General features: G+C 45.9%; 1 protein-coding gene across 1 annotated transcript in view; it reads left to right on the plus strand.

Moving 5' to 3' along the window:
* Positions 1-14,844, plus strand: part of col15a1b (collagen, type XV, alpha 1b) — an 88,876-nt gene extending 74,032 nt beyond the window's left edge. The window contains exons 33-44 of the mRNA XM_061255269.1: positions 1,605-1,632; positions 2,884-2,967; positions 3,336-3,361; positions 4,098-4,196; positions 4,872-5,016; positions 6,218-6,282; positions 7,037-7,165; positions 7,769-7,879; positions 8,637-8,699; positions 9,612-9,809; positions 10,660-10,775; positions 12,930-14,844. Of these exons, the coding sequence (XP_061111253.1) occupies positions 1,605-1,632; positions 2,884-2,967; positions 3,336-3,361; positions 4,098-4,196; positions 4,872-5,016; positions 6,218-6,282; positions 7,037-7,165; positions 7,769-7,879; positions 8,637-8,699; positions 9,612-9,809; positions 10,660-10,775; positions 12,930-13,149 (1,284 nt within the window). The 3' untranslated portion in view covers positions 13,150-14,844. The remainder of the gene's footprint in view (positions 1-1,604; positions 1,633-2,883; positions 2,968-3,335; positions 3,362-4,097; positions 4,197-4,871; positions 5,017-6,217; positions 6,283-7,036; positions 7,166-7,768; positions 7,880-8,636; positions 8,700-9,611; positions 9,810-10,659; positions 10,776-12,929) is intronic.
* The last annotated feature ends 517 nt before the right edge of the window (positions 14,845-15,361 follow it).

Genomic DNA, 15,361 nt, shown 5'->3' on the forward strand with positions numbered 1-15,361 from the left:
ACGTCACTGTACGTCACACCTCAGCTGAGGGGGGCGAAGGACGGGTCGTATACGTCACTGTACATCACACCTCAGCTGAGGGGGGCTAAGGACGGGTCGTATACGTCACTGTACATCACACCTCAGCTGAGGGGGGCGAAGGACGGGTCGTATACGTCACTGTACGTCACACCCAAAAATCTGACCAGTTGAAATGTGATGCACAGTTGTTTCTCAACATACTGTTCATAGACTGTGGAGTCTGCCTTTAGCATGGCTGCAGTCATCCAAGGTCCAATTTGGTCAACAAGTGATTTCAGATTTGTGTTGAAGACTTTTCATGATGATCTAATACACTGAAAAAAAAATATGATTCACTGAATTGAATATTCTTAAGCTCTTTTGAATGAACCTAAAAATGTTCAATTCAGAAAACCAAAATATTTTTGGTGTCAAAGCCAGTGAAGCTTGTTTTTTTTTTTTCAGTGTACCTGTCTTTCAAAAACTTCAAAAACTTCATTTTTGGAATTGACTGAACAGAAATAAAGTCCGCTCCGACCCGATCATTAGAACTTCGTCATGATATCGACCCCCCCCCCCCCCGGTGACGGTGTGGCACAGCTGAGCACGCGGCCCGCCCTGCTTAAAGCTGACACGGTGTAACCATGGTGACATGGGTTTAATGGGCTTCTTGTTTCCGCGGGGCCTTAACTCTGAGCTGGGTGCGGCTGAAGCCTGTCTGAAGCCTGTCTGAAGCCTGTCTGAAGCCTGTCTGAAGCTCGGCTGAAGCCTGTCTGAAGCCTGTCTGAAGCCCGGCTGAAGCCTGTCTGAAGCCTGTCTGAAGCTCGGCTGAAGCCTGTCTGAAGCCTGTCTGAAGCCCGGCTGAAGCCTGTCTGAAGCTCGGCTGAAGCTTTGCCGTTAACGTGTACCATGAGGGGTGTGGCTCATTCCGGTTTTGCGGCGTACAGCTTCGGGTGAAGTTTGGTGCTGGTGAAGACTAATTGCAGTAATCCAAGATGGCCCCCTAAAACAACCTCTAAATGTTGTGTTTGTAAGACTGCGGTTTCATAATTGGATTTTGGTCTGAAGGACGCTGTTAGTATGCGAGAGGCTGAGTGTTGCCGCATCATGTAAATCACAGATTCAAAATGTCCTGTTCTCCTCTCACGTTTGGCAGGATTTCTCGATGTTTTAGAGGGCCATTTTCAAATAACTTAATATCATAATGGGGCGGTTTCATGGACACAGAGAAAGCTTAGTCCTTGGCTAAATTGAGATTTGTGTGGAGGGATCTCCATGCAAAATGTGATTTAATCTTGGACTAGTCTGTGTCAATGAAACCGGCCCAATAAGCTTTTGCTTACTTATATTGCTGCTACAATTTATGTTCTGAATGCATTTCAGTGAACAATGACCAACTAATGAGTACATCCATAGTATGGAAGCTCTGTTCTATGCATACTCAGGAGTGGATATCTTTATAAAGGTCAAATAATTTCTGTGTAGCTCATTTCTGATATTTGAACCCTGTTCCTGTTTAAAAAGGGACATTTTTCATAAGATATTGTGGAATTGCTTTATCGTATTGTGACAGGTCTGTTGACATCTCAATTTGTCTCATGCAGGTCTACGCTAACAAAGGACCAACTAACGGTCAGTATGGCATGTTTTTTTCGACAAGAGTTTGAACTGTTTTCTTGATTGACTGATCTACGCCATTCAATCAATGTCTAAAACCGGGATACCCAAATCAATTCTACCTGATGGTTAATTGAATAATTAGCATCACCAATTAGCAAGAAGATCCAGGAACTAAGATAACGTTTTCCCCTGGTCACGTCATGGATGAATATCCAGATACGGAGAGGGATTATCTACATAACATCGGTGTAAATGCACCCACGCCGCATTAGGAACAGATTCAAATCCGATCGGCCAAACCGCTTCTGGTGGTGGTCTGAGACGCATTTCAGACAGATGTTATACAAGTGTGGAGGCATCTGTCTGCGTGTGTGAGACGCATATGACAACCAAACGTCCCCCCCAAAGTATAACGCCATGCGACTTCAGCCGCCCTCCAAACTGGGATACGTGTATCTGCGCAATTACAGGAAGCATGGAGGGCACTTGTTAAATGCTCACAAGCAACATGGACCGGTCATTCCATTCAGAACAAACTTTAGAGTAGTTACAGAAATCAAACTGTTTTTGCTTTTTGTCTCAACGAGCGCAAACACACATAGTTGTGAGGCAGAACAAAACAGGAAGTGGGTTGTCTGGGATTTGCATCAGGCTCTCCAGAGACACGTCTGACTAATGCGATGTGGTTGAGCCATATCTGGATACTATCTAGACGTGACTAGTCACGTGAAATGACCAGGTGTAAGCGGGGCCCTGGTGTACCCTGTCTAGATCTGTCTCCGATCAGAAGGGAGGAGCGAAAGTCAGCAGTACAACTGGCCCTTCATGTCAGTATCCCTCATCTAACAGAACATGTGGCGTCATGAAAATAGCTTTGAAGCGTAAGAACACTCAGTGATCCCTTTATTTGGTAGCCCTGCGCTAAAAGCCATCGCACCAGGTGGTTTTAACTCTGAGGTGTGTGATTAGCAAAGATGAACATTCTATTGCTGATGTAACAATCGGTACGGACAGTTGAATGCCACGGAGTTCTAGAACACTGACTTGGAATTAAAATATATAGATATATATATATCCTGCTCTTGAAAGGGGCACTGGCTGAGTGGAACAGAAGGCTATTATAGACGCAGCTGTCTTCAAAGGCCCGGGTTGAGCTGCAAGGGTCTCCGCTGAAGCTTGTCGGCCATTTTATATTCACAAAATAAGTCCCATCTACCAGCTCTGATTCCCTTCCCCCATACTCCTTCCTCCCCCCCCCGTTAGGAAACCATAGAGGATCTTTGGGAGCCAAGGGACCCAAAGGAGAAAAGGGAGATACCGGGTTGCCAGGGAAACCAGGTGCATCAGGTAGTGTGCTCTGCGGGATGAAGCGGCACCTGCTGTCTGTACAGCGCCTGCCTTTCTGCTACACCTGTGCTGTGTGACGTGCTGTGACCCTTCATACACTCATAACCTTGACACACGTGTTATTCATGTTCTATAAATACTCTATAGATCCTTTATTAAGTTGTTATTGGACTCCAATAACATGTCATTTGCAAAAACCCTTTGTCTTATCATTGTCGCATAAAGTGTCTTTACATACTTCCATACATAGATACACATACACACACACACACACACACACACACACACACATACACACGCACACTTACAGTACTTCCTTTGTTCTGATTGGCTCGTCACTAATGAGTGACATGTGTGTTCTCCCACAGCTCCCGCGCTTCCTGGGGGGTTTGTGGTGAGTGATGGGGGGGGGGGGGGGGGGGATTTAGGACAGGGGTGAAGCTGAATTTAGGACAGTCACAGGACTACAGTCTATTATCTTACATTCTATTATCTTACATTCTGTTATCTTCCAGTTTATTATCTTACATTCTATTATCTAACAGTTTATGATCTTACAGTCTATTATATACTGCCTTTCTGATGCTCTGCCCAGCTGTAAAATCCTGCTATGCCCACTTGTCTAGCTCAGTTTTCGAGCTGGCATAGCTGGGTACGAGCTGGTCAACCAGCATGGCCTGTGGTCATACAGTTTTGATTAGTAATGCCGTTTGTTTTAACCATTTTTATTTGTATTATGTTACTGTTTTTATGCTGTATCGTTTATTTTATTATTTGTGCTCTGTCTACTGTGTCCTGCATTTTTTATGATTTACTTACTGTCAAAGTGCTCTGAGCTGTTTCCGTTGCATGAAAAGTGCTTTATAAATAAAGTTTATTATTGTTATTATTATTATTTGTCTAGCTGGGTGTGAGCTGGTCAACCAGCTAGTAGCTTGGTAGCTAGCTGGTCAAACGGCTACCAGCCATTTCAAAACATAGCTGGAGCTGGTCAAACCGTGTCAAGCTGGGAACTGGTCTGAACTGGTCAACCAAATGTTTCAAAACCTAGCTTTTGCAGTTTTTTCTCTTGAATATTGTCCCAATACAGGGGGTTTACAACTTCATCTCTGTCTCTCTCCTCTTATTAGGGGGATAAGGGGTATCCAGGCTATAAAGGTGATAAGGGGGACAGAGGAGAGCTGGGTGCGCTGGGTCCACCTGGGCCCCCTGGAAGATCAGGCCTGGTGGTGAGTGCCCCCCACCCCCCTCCCAAACGCTGTCGGCCAATTAACCGCTGGAGCATAAACTAATTAGCCAAACGATCCTTCTCAAACGAGCCTGTGTCTCAGTGCATGCAGTGTTCGGGTGAACCCTTTCATCCTGTTTATCCCAGAGTGCTCCACTGCGATCTCTTCATGTGGTGTTTCACCGCTGACATATGTTCTGCCTGGTTCTGGTTCAGTTGGGTTCCAGTGGGTTCGCTCTGTAACTCCCCCCCCGCCTGAGAATGTTTGATGGGGGGACATAGCATATGTGAGCAATCAGGGTTTTTTTTTTTTTTTTAAAGGAAGTGTTCCGCAAGCTTTATTTGGGGATGAATGAGGGTTGTGTTGTGGAGAACAACAGTGAAGGAACAATGAGGTCTTTCACGGTTTTGAAGTCCGCTCTGTTGAGTGTCTGCTCCAGAAGGACTCGGAACATGTTTGTAAACACAGTCGAAAGAGCCATACACTGACGGGATGGGATCGGCTCTTCCCCCGAATACCCTCTCGACATGAGAATCTGGTCAGGCACTCTCCCAGTAGCACGGAGGCTGAATTTTAAAGCGCCGTGTCGATAAACACGTTGATTTTAAGTGCTGTCAGATGAGTGCTGGATCTGAATAGGGGGTCTGCGTGGTGAGGAAGTCTGCTTTGTTTCAGGGGCCGAAGGGGGAGTCCATCGTTGGCCCCGAGGGCCATCCCGGCATGCCCGGCCGCCCCGGACCCCCGGGGTACGGAAGGCCGGGGCCGCAGGGCCCCGCAGGACCTCCGGGGGCCCCGGGCCCACCCGCTCTCTTCGGCTCAGGTGAGAAGCTCCGCGTGATCTCATGGTCTGTCACCGGCCGTCCGTCTCAGACGTGAAGGCGCAGAGGAGGTACAGCCATCTCCCGGTCAAGGTCTTAGGTCACATTTCTCAAACTGCATTACATTAATGGCATTTTGGCAGACGCTCTTATCCAGAGCGACGTACAGTTGATTAGACTAAGCAGGAGACAATCCTCCCCTGGAGCAATGTGGAGTTAAGGGGCCTTGCTCAAGGGCCCAACGGCTGTGTGGATCTTATTGTGGCTACACCGGGGATCGAACCGCCGACCTTGCGGGTCCCCGTCATGTACCTTAACCACTACGCTACAGGCCGCCTTTACCCTGAAAGAACTGTAGTGTTCTCTTTGGGTGCAGATGAGTACCTCTTCCAAGCAAAGAATGTACAAATTAATTATATATTTCTGGCTAGGGGTACAATTTTATGTACCTGTAGGATACCACCCCAACGACAAGCATTTGTACCACCGTATTTTGTATTGTTCTGTTGCCAGATACATTAACCCTTAAAGGTGTAAGATCAGGGACTGTATGTGATTAGAATGTTCTTACCAACTGAATGTTCTAATGATGATGTCACCATCACTACTGGTAACTGAAAATGATGTTCTAGAACACTGACCAAAAAATAAAGAACACTCCCAAAAACCTACTCTTGGAGAGCAATGGAAGTTAGAAAAGATGATATGCCTTAAAATGACGATGAATGCTTTAAAATGACGATGAATGCTTTAAAATGACGATGAATGCTTTAGAATGATGATAAATGCTTTAAAATGCCAAGGTCTCTGGACTTTGAGCCTTCCTGAAAGCAGTGGCATTTCAAAGTGTTTTCTAATAAATATATGTTCAAATTCCATCGCTCTCCCAGAGAGGCTGACATTTTTGCGCTTCGCCTGAACATTATTCAATCCAAAGGAATATTCAATTCCCTCTTCACAGGGAAGTGCATTTATATAAATATTAAAATAATAAGTGCCTTGACCTAAATGTAATTTTGAGAGACTGCATGCAGAACTAGTCTTAAGCTCTCTTCTGAGTATTCACTGAGAGCAGATGAGTTTGGTGCGAATTTCCCAGCCAGGACCGACGGACATGTGATCTAGCTCAATCTTAGAGAAGGAACATGCTGTAATTTAGTTTATATACACGTGGCCCTCTTCTGTTTATTAATGCCCTTTTAGGTGTTGCCCTGCCAGGGCCACCCGGTCCTCCAGGACTTCCTGGGGCCCCTGGACATGGAAACCCGGTGAGTGAGAGCCAGGGGCCACACTGACCATGCAGAACAGAGAGGCACCGACAGCAGCCAGCTTTAATTTAAAACACTTCAACTTTAATTTGATTTCGGTTTCTTTTCTTCCTATCTTTAATCTTTAAACTTGCTTTTATTTGTATAAGCAATTTTTTTTCTGATGTTTTTAGTATTTTAATTGCAGTCTTTGTGTCTCTATTTATACTTCATCAAATTTATACTTCAAGTGCTTTGCAAAAAAATGAGATTTTCTACAAAAAAAACAAAAAAACCATGTGACACTTTTTGGCAATGTTGTGCATTTCCTGTATAAATTAACTACACTTGCCGAAAGTGCTTTGTGCGATGAAGTATAAATTAGCCTTAATTTGTGTGTAGTGTGTATTTACCTGTGTGTGTGCGTCAGTGTGTCGTGTGTTTCTACCTGTGTGTCTTAGTGTGTCGTGTGTTTTTTCCTGTGTGTCCATCAGTGCATAGTGTGTTTTTACCTGTGTGTCTTAGTGTGTTGTGCGTTTCTACCTGTGTGTCTTAGTGTGTCGTGTGTTTTTACCTGTGTGTCTTAGTGTGTAGTGTGTTTTTACCTGTGTGTCTTAGTGTGTAGTGTGTTTTTACCTGTGTGTGCGTCAGTGTGTCGTGTGTTTCTACCTGTGCGTCTTAGTGTGTTGTGTGTTTTTACCTGTGTGTCTTAGTGTGTAGTGTGTTTTTACCTGTGTGTGCATCAGTGTGTGACTCTCCTCCGTACTTGTCCCAGGTGACCACGTTCCTGGGCGTGGACACGTTGCTACGGGAGACGTACCGCGCGGCGGAGGGCACCATGGCCTACGTCTCAGACACGGCCCTGCTCTACATACGTGTGCGGGACGGCTGGAGACAGGTCCAGGTGTGTGTGCGTGTGTGTGTGTGCATGTGTGTGTGGGCAGCCTGTGGTTAAGGTACACGACTGGCATCCGCATGGTCGCTGGTTCTAATCCCGGTGTAGCCACAATAAGATCCGCACAGCCGTTGGGCCCTTGAGCGAGGCCCTTAACCCTGCATTGCTCCAGGGGAGGATTGTCTCCTGCTTAGTCTAATCAACTGTATGTTGCTCTGGATAAGGGCGTCTGCCAAAATGTCATTACACTGTGTGCGTGCGCATGCGTGTGTGTGTCTGTCTGTGTGTGTGTGTGTGTGCATGAGTGTGTGCGTGTGTGTGCGCGGATGGCTTCCCATGGAAACGCATATGCGTACTGAAGTGTCCCAAAAGTATACTCTAGAGCAGGGGCACCCAGTCACTACACTAGTTGATTTCGTTCATTAGTTCCCTCCTCTCTGGTTGACGGTGTGTTTATTTAGTGAGATGAGGAGATGCAGTGATTGTTTGGAGTGAAAGCCTGCATAATCCTGGCTCTCCATGCCACTTGTTTGGGCACCCCTACTCTAGTGCGTGTGAGAGCACTCGTAATGTAATTGGAGTGTAATTGAAGTATACTCTCCGTCCCCTCAGCTGGGAGAGGTCATCCCCATCCCGGCAGACAGCCCTTCCTCCTCCTCCTCCTCTTCCTCACAGCCGCTGGGCAGGGTGACAGAGCGCGCCAGCCTCAGAACCCCCATACAGGTACGAGCGCAGGTACCGTGTCCTGTGACACACTGTTCCATCGCTCTTTCTGTACGTGTCCCACCTCAGTGTGTGTGTGTTTCCTGTGACGCCCTGCTGTGTGTGTGTCACACCTCAGTGTGTGTGTGTTTCCTGTGACACACTGTTCCATCCTCTTTCTGACTCCTGCTGTGTGTGTGTACGGCCTCAGTGTGTGTGTGTGTTTCCTGTGACACCCTGCTGTGTGTGTGTGTCACCCCTCAGTGTGTGTGTGTTTCCTGTGACGTCCGGCTGTGCGTGTGTAAGGCCTCAGTGTGTGTGTGTTTCCTGTAACGCCCTGCTGTGTGTGTGTCACCCCTCAGTGTGTGTGTGTTTCCTGTGACACCCTGCTGTGTGTGTGTCTCACACCTCAGTGTGTGTGTGTTTCCTGTGACACCATACTGTGTGTGTGTGTCACACCTCAGTGTGTGTGTGTTTCCTGTGACACCCTGCTGTGTGTGTGTCTCACACCTCAGTGTGTGTGTGTTTCCTGTGACACCCTGCTGTGTGTGTGTCTCACACCTCAGTGTGTGTGTGTTTCCTGTGACACCATACTGTGTGTGTGTGTCACACCTCAGTGTGTGTGTGTTTCCTGTGACACCCTGCTGTGTGTGTGTCTCACACCTCAGTGTGTGTGTGTTTCCTGTGACACCCTGCTGTGTGTGTGTCTCACACCTCAGTGTGTGTGTGTTTCCTGTGACACCATACTGTGCGCATGTAACACGTTGGTCTGTTTCAGGCTCTACAGAGTTTCCTGCCTGGTCACAGAATCCTGCCGCAGACCGTTAACACAGAACCGGGGGTAAGAGTCAGCCCGTAATCTCTATAATCATCCTGCGCTCTGTAATTATAGCCTTACCGCGCGGGAATTCTCCCGTGTGCTGTAATGCGGGTCCATAGTTTTAAACATCACAACAGAATAAATAATCAGCGTGCACTTTTCCCTGTGAGATGTTTTGATGAAGAGGCACGTCTGAGTCAGCGGCAGTCCAAATGTGATTTCACCGCAGTGGAGTTCCTTTAGGCCGAATTACCACTCTGTCGTTTTTTTACATCGACAGACTGTTTAAAAAGGGTTTGGTGGGCCACGTCGAGGAGGATGGTTTGGGTGCAAAGTCGGTGACACTGGTTTCACATCTTCTCTTTAGCCTGATGACCCTCTATGTTTGAGAGCAGTTGGAAACATAACATTTTATTACAGTCCTGAACATTTCTTATCCTGTATGTTCTCATCACAGGGGAATCTTTGCTGTGTGTGGTTACCACCCCAGCGCTTCGTATCCTGTTTTCTGAGAGTGTAGGAGTCTTAAAATGCATTTTCAGCGCAGCATTAGACGTGATTGATCATATCAGGCGCCCTATCCAGAAGGCGAGGGTGTGGGGTCATTTCCTGTCGGGAAGTGTGAGCCCGATCTCGCATGAAGACCGACGTTACAATCTGGTCGGTGAACAGTTTCTCCCAACTTACATGACAAGAGAAATTAGGATTGCCTCTCCCTAAACCCCCTTGACTGAAAAATACCATGTGTAACAAAGAGAAATGAAAGGAACTGGTAAGGCTTGGCTCCAGGTCTCAGTGACCATCACGCTAACCAGCACCGCCATTTTGGCTCACCCATGAGGCATGTTGACTGCTGACTCCACCGCTTCCTTGTCTGATTGGGCGCCCGGTAGAGCCGATCACACGTAACGCTGACCCCGGTGTGTTCCCCAGCTGCACCTGGCCGCCCTGAACGCCCCGTTCTCCGGCGGGATGCGCGGGATCCGGGGGGCCGACTTCCTGTGCTACCAGCAGGCGCGCGCCGTCGGCATGGCGACCACGTACAGGGCCTTCCTGTCCTCGCACCTGCAGGACCTGGCCTCCATCGTGAAGCAGAGCGACCGCTTCAGCCTGCCCGTCCGAAACCTGAGGGTAGGCCTACGCAAATACACACTACACTACACTACACTACACTACACTACACTACATTACACTACACTACACTGCACTACACTACATTACCCTACACTACATTACACTACACTACACTACATTACACTACTCTACACTACACTACACTACACTACATTACACTACACTACACTACATTACACTACTCTACACTACACTACACTACATTACACTACACTACACTACACTACATTACACTACACTACACTACACTACATTACACTACACTACATTACAGTACACTACACTACATTACACTACACTACACTACATTACACTACACTACACTACACTACATTACAGTACACTACACTACATTACAGTACATTACACTACACTACACTACACTACATTACACTACACTATGCTGCACTGCGCTACACTACACTACATTACACTACATTACATTACACTACACTATGCTGCACTGCACTACACTACACTACACTACACTACACTACACAACACTACATTACAGTACATTACACTACACTACACTACACTACACTACATTACATTACACGACACTATGCTGCACTGCACTACACTACACTACACTACACTACATTACACTACACTACACTACACTACACTACAGTACATTACACTACACTACACTACACTACACTACACTACACTACAGTACATTACAGTACATTACACTACACTACACTACACTACACTACATTACATTACACTACACTATGCTGCACTGCACTACACTGTCTCACAATCTTTTTCAGGGAATGACCTCCAAAATTCATCCCCCTCTCCCATTCTCCCCTCTCTCCCTCTCCCCCTGTCCCCGCAGGGCGATGTGCTGTTCAGCAGCTGGATGTCCATCTTCGAGGGGAATGGGGGCGTGTTTGACCCGGAGACCCCCATCTACTCCTTCGACGGGCGGAACGTGATGTCTGACCCAGCCTGGTGAGTGGGCGGTGTGTGTGTGTATGCGTGTGTATAATGTGTGTGTGTGTATGCGTGTGTATAATGTGTGTGTGTGTATGCGTGTGTATAATGTGTGTGTGTCTATAACGTGTGTGTGTGTGCATGTATAATGTGTGTGTGTGTGTGTGTATAACTTGTGTGTGTGTGTGTGTGTGTATAATGTGTGTATAATGTGTGCATGTGTGTGTGTATAACGTGTATGTGTGTATAATGTGTGTGTATAACGTGTGTGTGTGTGTGTGCATGTATAATGTGTGTGTGTGTTTGTATAACGTGTGTGTGTGTATAACGTCTGTGTATAACGTGTGCATGTGTGTATAACGTGTGTGCATGTGTGTATAACGTGTGTGTGTGTGTATAATGTGTGCATGTGTGTATAACGCGTGTGTATAACGTGTGCATGTGTGTGTGTGCGTGTATAACGTGTGTGTATAACATGTGTGTGCATGTCTGTATAACGTGTGTGTGTGTGTGTATAACATGTGTGTATAACCTGTGCATGTGTGTATAACGTGTGTGTGTGTGTGTGTATAACATGTGTGTATAACGTGTGCATGTGTGTATAACGTGTGTGTGTGTGTATAATGTGTGTATAACGTGTGTGTATAACGTGTGCATGTGTGTGTATAACGTGTGTGTCTGTGTGTGTGTGTGCGTGTATAACGTGTGTGTATAACGTGTGTGTGCATGTGTGTATAACGTGTGTGTGTGTGTGTGTGTATAATGTGTGTATAACGTGTGTGTGTGTGTGTGCATGTGTGTATAACGTGTGTGTATAACGTGTGCATGTGTGTATAATGTGTGTATAACGTGTGTGTGCATGTGTGTATAACGTGTGTATAATGTGTGTATAACGTGTGTGTGTGTGTATAACGTGTGAATGTGTGTGCATGTGTGTATAACGTGTGTATAATGTGTGTATAACGTGTGTGTGCATGTCTGTATAACGTGTGTGTGTGTGTGTGTATAATGTGTGTGTATAACGTGTGTATAATGTGTGTATAACGTGTGTGTGTGTGTATAACGTGTGAATGTGTGTGCATGTGTGTATAACGTGTGTATAATGTGTGTATAACGTGTGTGTGCATGTCTGTATAACGTGTGTGTGTGTGTGTGTGTATAATGTGTGTGTATAACGTGTGTATAATGTGTGTATAACGTGTGTGTGTGTGTGCATGTGTGTATAACGTGTGTATAATGTGTGTATAACGTGTGTGTGCATGTCTGTATAACGTGTGTGTGCATGTCTGTATAACGTGTGTGTATAACGTGTGTGTGTGTGTATAATGTGTGTGTGTGTATATAATGTGTGTATAACGTGTGTATAATGTGTGTATAACGTGTGTGTGTGTGTGTATAACGTGTGTGTATAACGTGTGTATAACGTGTGTGTGTGTGCGTGTGTGTATAACGTGTGTGTGTGTGTATAACGTGTGTATAACGTGTGTGTGTGTGTGTGTGTGTGTATAACGTGTGTGTATAATGTGTGTATAACGTGTGTGTGTGTGTGTATAATGTGTGTATAACGTGTGTGTGTGTGTGTGTATGTGTGTATAACGTGTGTATAATGTGTGTATAACGTGTGTGTATAACGTGTGTGTATAACGTGTGTGTGTATAATGTGTGTGTGTGTGTGTATAACGTGTGTGTGTGTGTGTGTGTGTGTATAACGTGTGTGTATAACGTGTGTGTGTATAATGTGTGTGTGTGTGTGTATAACGTGTGTGTGTGTGTGTGTGTATAACGTGTGTGTGTGTGTGTGTGTATAACGTGTGTGTATAACGTATGTGTATAATGTGTGTATAACGTGTGTGTATAACGTGTGTGTGTGTGTATGTGTGTGTGTGTGTGTGTGTGTGTGTGTGTATGTGTGTGTGTGTGTATGTGTGTGTGTGCATGTGTGTATAACGTGTGTATAATGTGTGTATAACGTGTGTGTGTGTGCATGTGTGTATAATGTGTGTATAACGTGTGCGTGTGTGTATAACGTGTGTATAACGTGTGCGTGTGTGTATAACGTGTGCGTGTGTGTATAACGTGTGTATAACGTGTGCGTGTGTGTATAACGTGTGCGTGTGTGTATAACGTGTGTATAACGTGTGCGTGTGTGTATAACGTGTGTGCGTGTCTCAGGCCTCAGAAGCTGGTGTGGCACGGCTCCAGCTCGGTGGGGATCCGTATGACCTCCAGCTACTGCGAGGCGTGGCGGGCGGGGGACATGGCCGTGTCGGGCCAGGCCTCGCAGCTCCAGAGCGGGAGGCTCCTGGGCCAGCAGCCCCGCAGCTGCGCCAACCGCTTCATCGTGCTGTGCGTGGAGAACGGCTACGTGCCCGACCAGCGCCGGAGGAGCTAACGCGGCCCGGCGCCTCCCCTGGTCCCCCTGCCGCTCAAAGGCCGAATGCTAACCTGTCCCTCACATGCTAAATGCTAACCAGCCGCTCAAAGGCTAAATGCTAACCAGCCGCTCAAATGCTAAATGCTAACCAGCCGCTCAAATGGTAACCTGTTCCTCAAATGCTAACCTGCCACTCAAATGCTAAATGCTAACCTGTCCCTCAAATGCTAAATGCTAACCTGTCCCTCAAATGCTAACCTGTCCCTCAAATGCTAACTTGCCCCTCAAATGCTAACCTGTCCCTCAAATGCTAAATGCTAACCTGCCCCTCAAGTGCTAACCTGTCCCTCAAATGGTTACTGGCCCCTGAAATGCTAACCTGTCCCTCAAATGCTAAATGCTAACCTGTACCTCAAATGCTAACTTGCCCCTCAAGTGCTAACTTGCCCCTCAAATGGTTACTGGCCCCTGAAATGCTAACCTGTCCCTCAAATGCTAACTTGCCCCTCAAGTGCTAAATGCAATCCTGCTCCTCAAATGCAAACCTGTCCCTCACATGCTAAATGCTAATCCACCCGTCAAATGGTAACCTGCCCCTCAAATGCTAACCGGCCCCTCAAATGCTAACCGGCCCCTCAAATGCTAACCGGCCCCTCAAATGCCAAATGCTAACCCGCCTCTCAAATGCTAAATGCTGACCCGCCAGCACACCACCCCATAGCAGTCCCGCTCCCTACCCCCTCAAACACATGGGCACACCCCCCAGTGTCTTTCTTTTTTCACGTCCGTTACATTTCTAACTTTGAAAAAGGTGTAAATATATGTAAATTGCTTTGTTGCCCTCATCGTCACCGTCCACTTGGCTGAAAGAGGTCAGCCAAAGAACCCGACGCCTCAGCCAATGGGAGATTCCGTTCTTCAAATTAGAACTGGCTTCTGCCCAATCGCGCGTCTACGCCAGTGCTCCTGTCTCCCATCGCCCCCGAGATGTTTCGGTTCGTCCCGCTCTGAGACCCGGAAGTGGAAACGGAGACGGGGTCCGTTTCGTTGCAAGCTGTGCCACCAACTGATGATTTACTGGTGTTTGCACGTCACCGGCGGACCATCGAAGTGAAGAGTTGGAAGCAAAATATCACCATGGAAAAGAAACAAATGTGTATTTCTTCCAGACAAACTTTCATTGTTTCCCGATGCGTTGAAATCATTTTCATGCACTGTTATGATTTAGTACTTTCCATTCCGTTCCCATAAAAGGCTATTGTCTGAAAACGTTTTTAGATTTTTTTTTCAGCAACTATTTTCCTATTATTTCAACTCCGTTATTATTTATACAGAGCAAGCACATAAATAATCTAAATAAATCTAGAGACACATAGGTTAAATATGTAATTAAATTAAGATTTAGATACGGTTGTTCCAAGTGACTTTCATCTGAAATAATATTTTTGTACGAAATCTCTTTTCGATTGATTTAAATGAACAGAATTTCAGGTTTTAATAGTAGATACCATGTTTGTTCTGGACTGTAAATGTGTGTTTTTTTAAGAAACTTGGATGAAAGTATAAGATAAACAGTAATTTCATTTTAACAAAACAAATGATATCATTTTTCTTGGCCATGAAAACATGGTTTTTCTATAATATATAACAGACAGAGAAAATATGTGTGTTTACACATTGACTGGTGCTCATTGAATAAATGTTTTGTAAATACTTGATTGCTGCCTTTTCTTTTTTTAACATCTTTCATCCCTGTTTTTGTGTATTGCCTAATTTGGGATAAATACTGGTGACCTGACACCTCTCCCACCTCTAATGTCCTCATTAACTTGGGACAGTGCACATTTTCACACACACACACACACACACACACACACACACGTACATGCCCTCATACACATACACACACACACAAACATTCACACACACACACTCACATACACATACATACACCCACATACACACACTCATACAAATACACATACATACACACACATTTACAAATATACATACACACACCTACACATACACATATCCACACACATACACGCAGGCGCACACACCCATACTCACACTCATACAAACACACACAAAAAACATTCACACACACACACACACACACACACACACACACACACACGCACACACACCCATACTCACACTCATACATGCACACACACACAAACATTCACACACACACACACACACACACACGCACACACACCCATAC

The sequence above is a fragment of the Conger conger genome, chromosome 9, assembly GCF_963514075.1.
Source record: "Conger conger chromosome 9, fConCon1.1, whole genome shotgun sequence".
Lineage (NCBI taxonomy): Eukaryota > Metazoa > Chordata > Actinopteri > Anguilliformes > Congridae > Conger > Conger conger.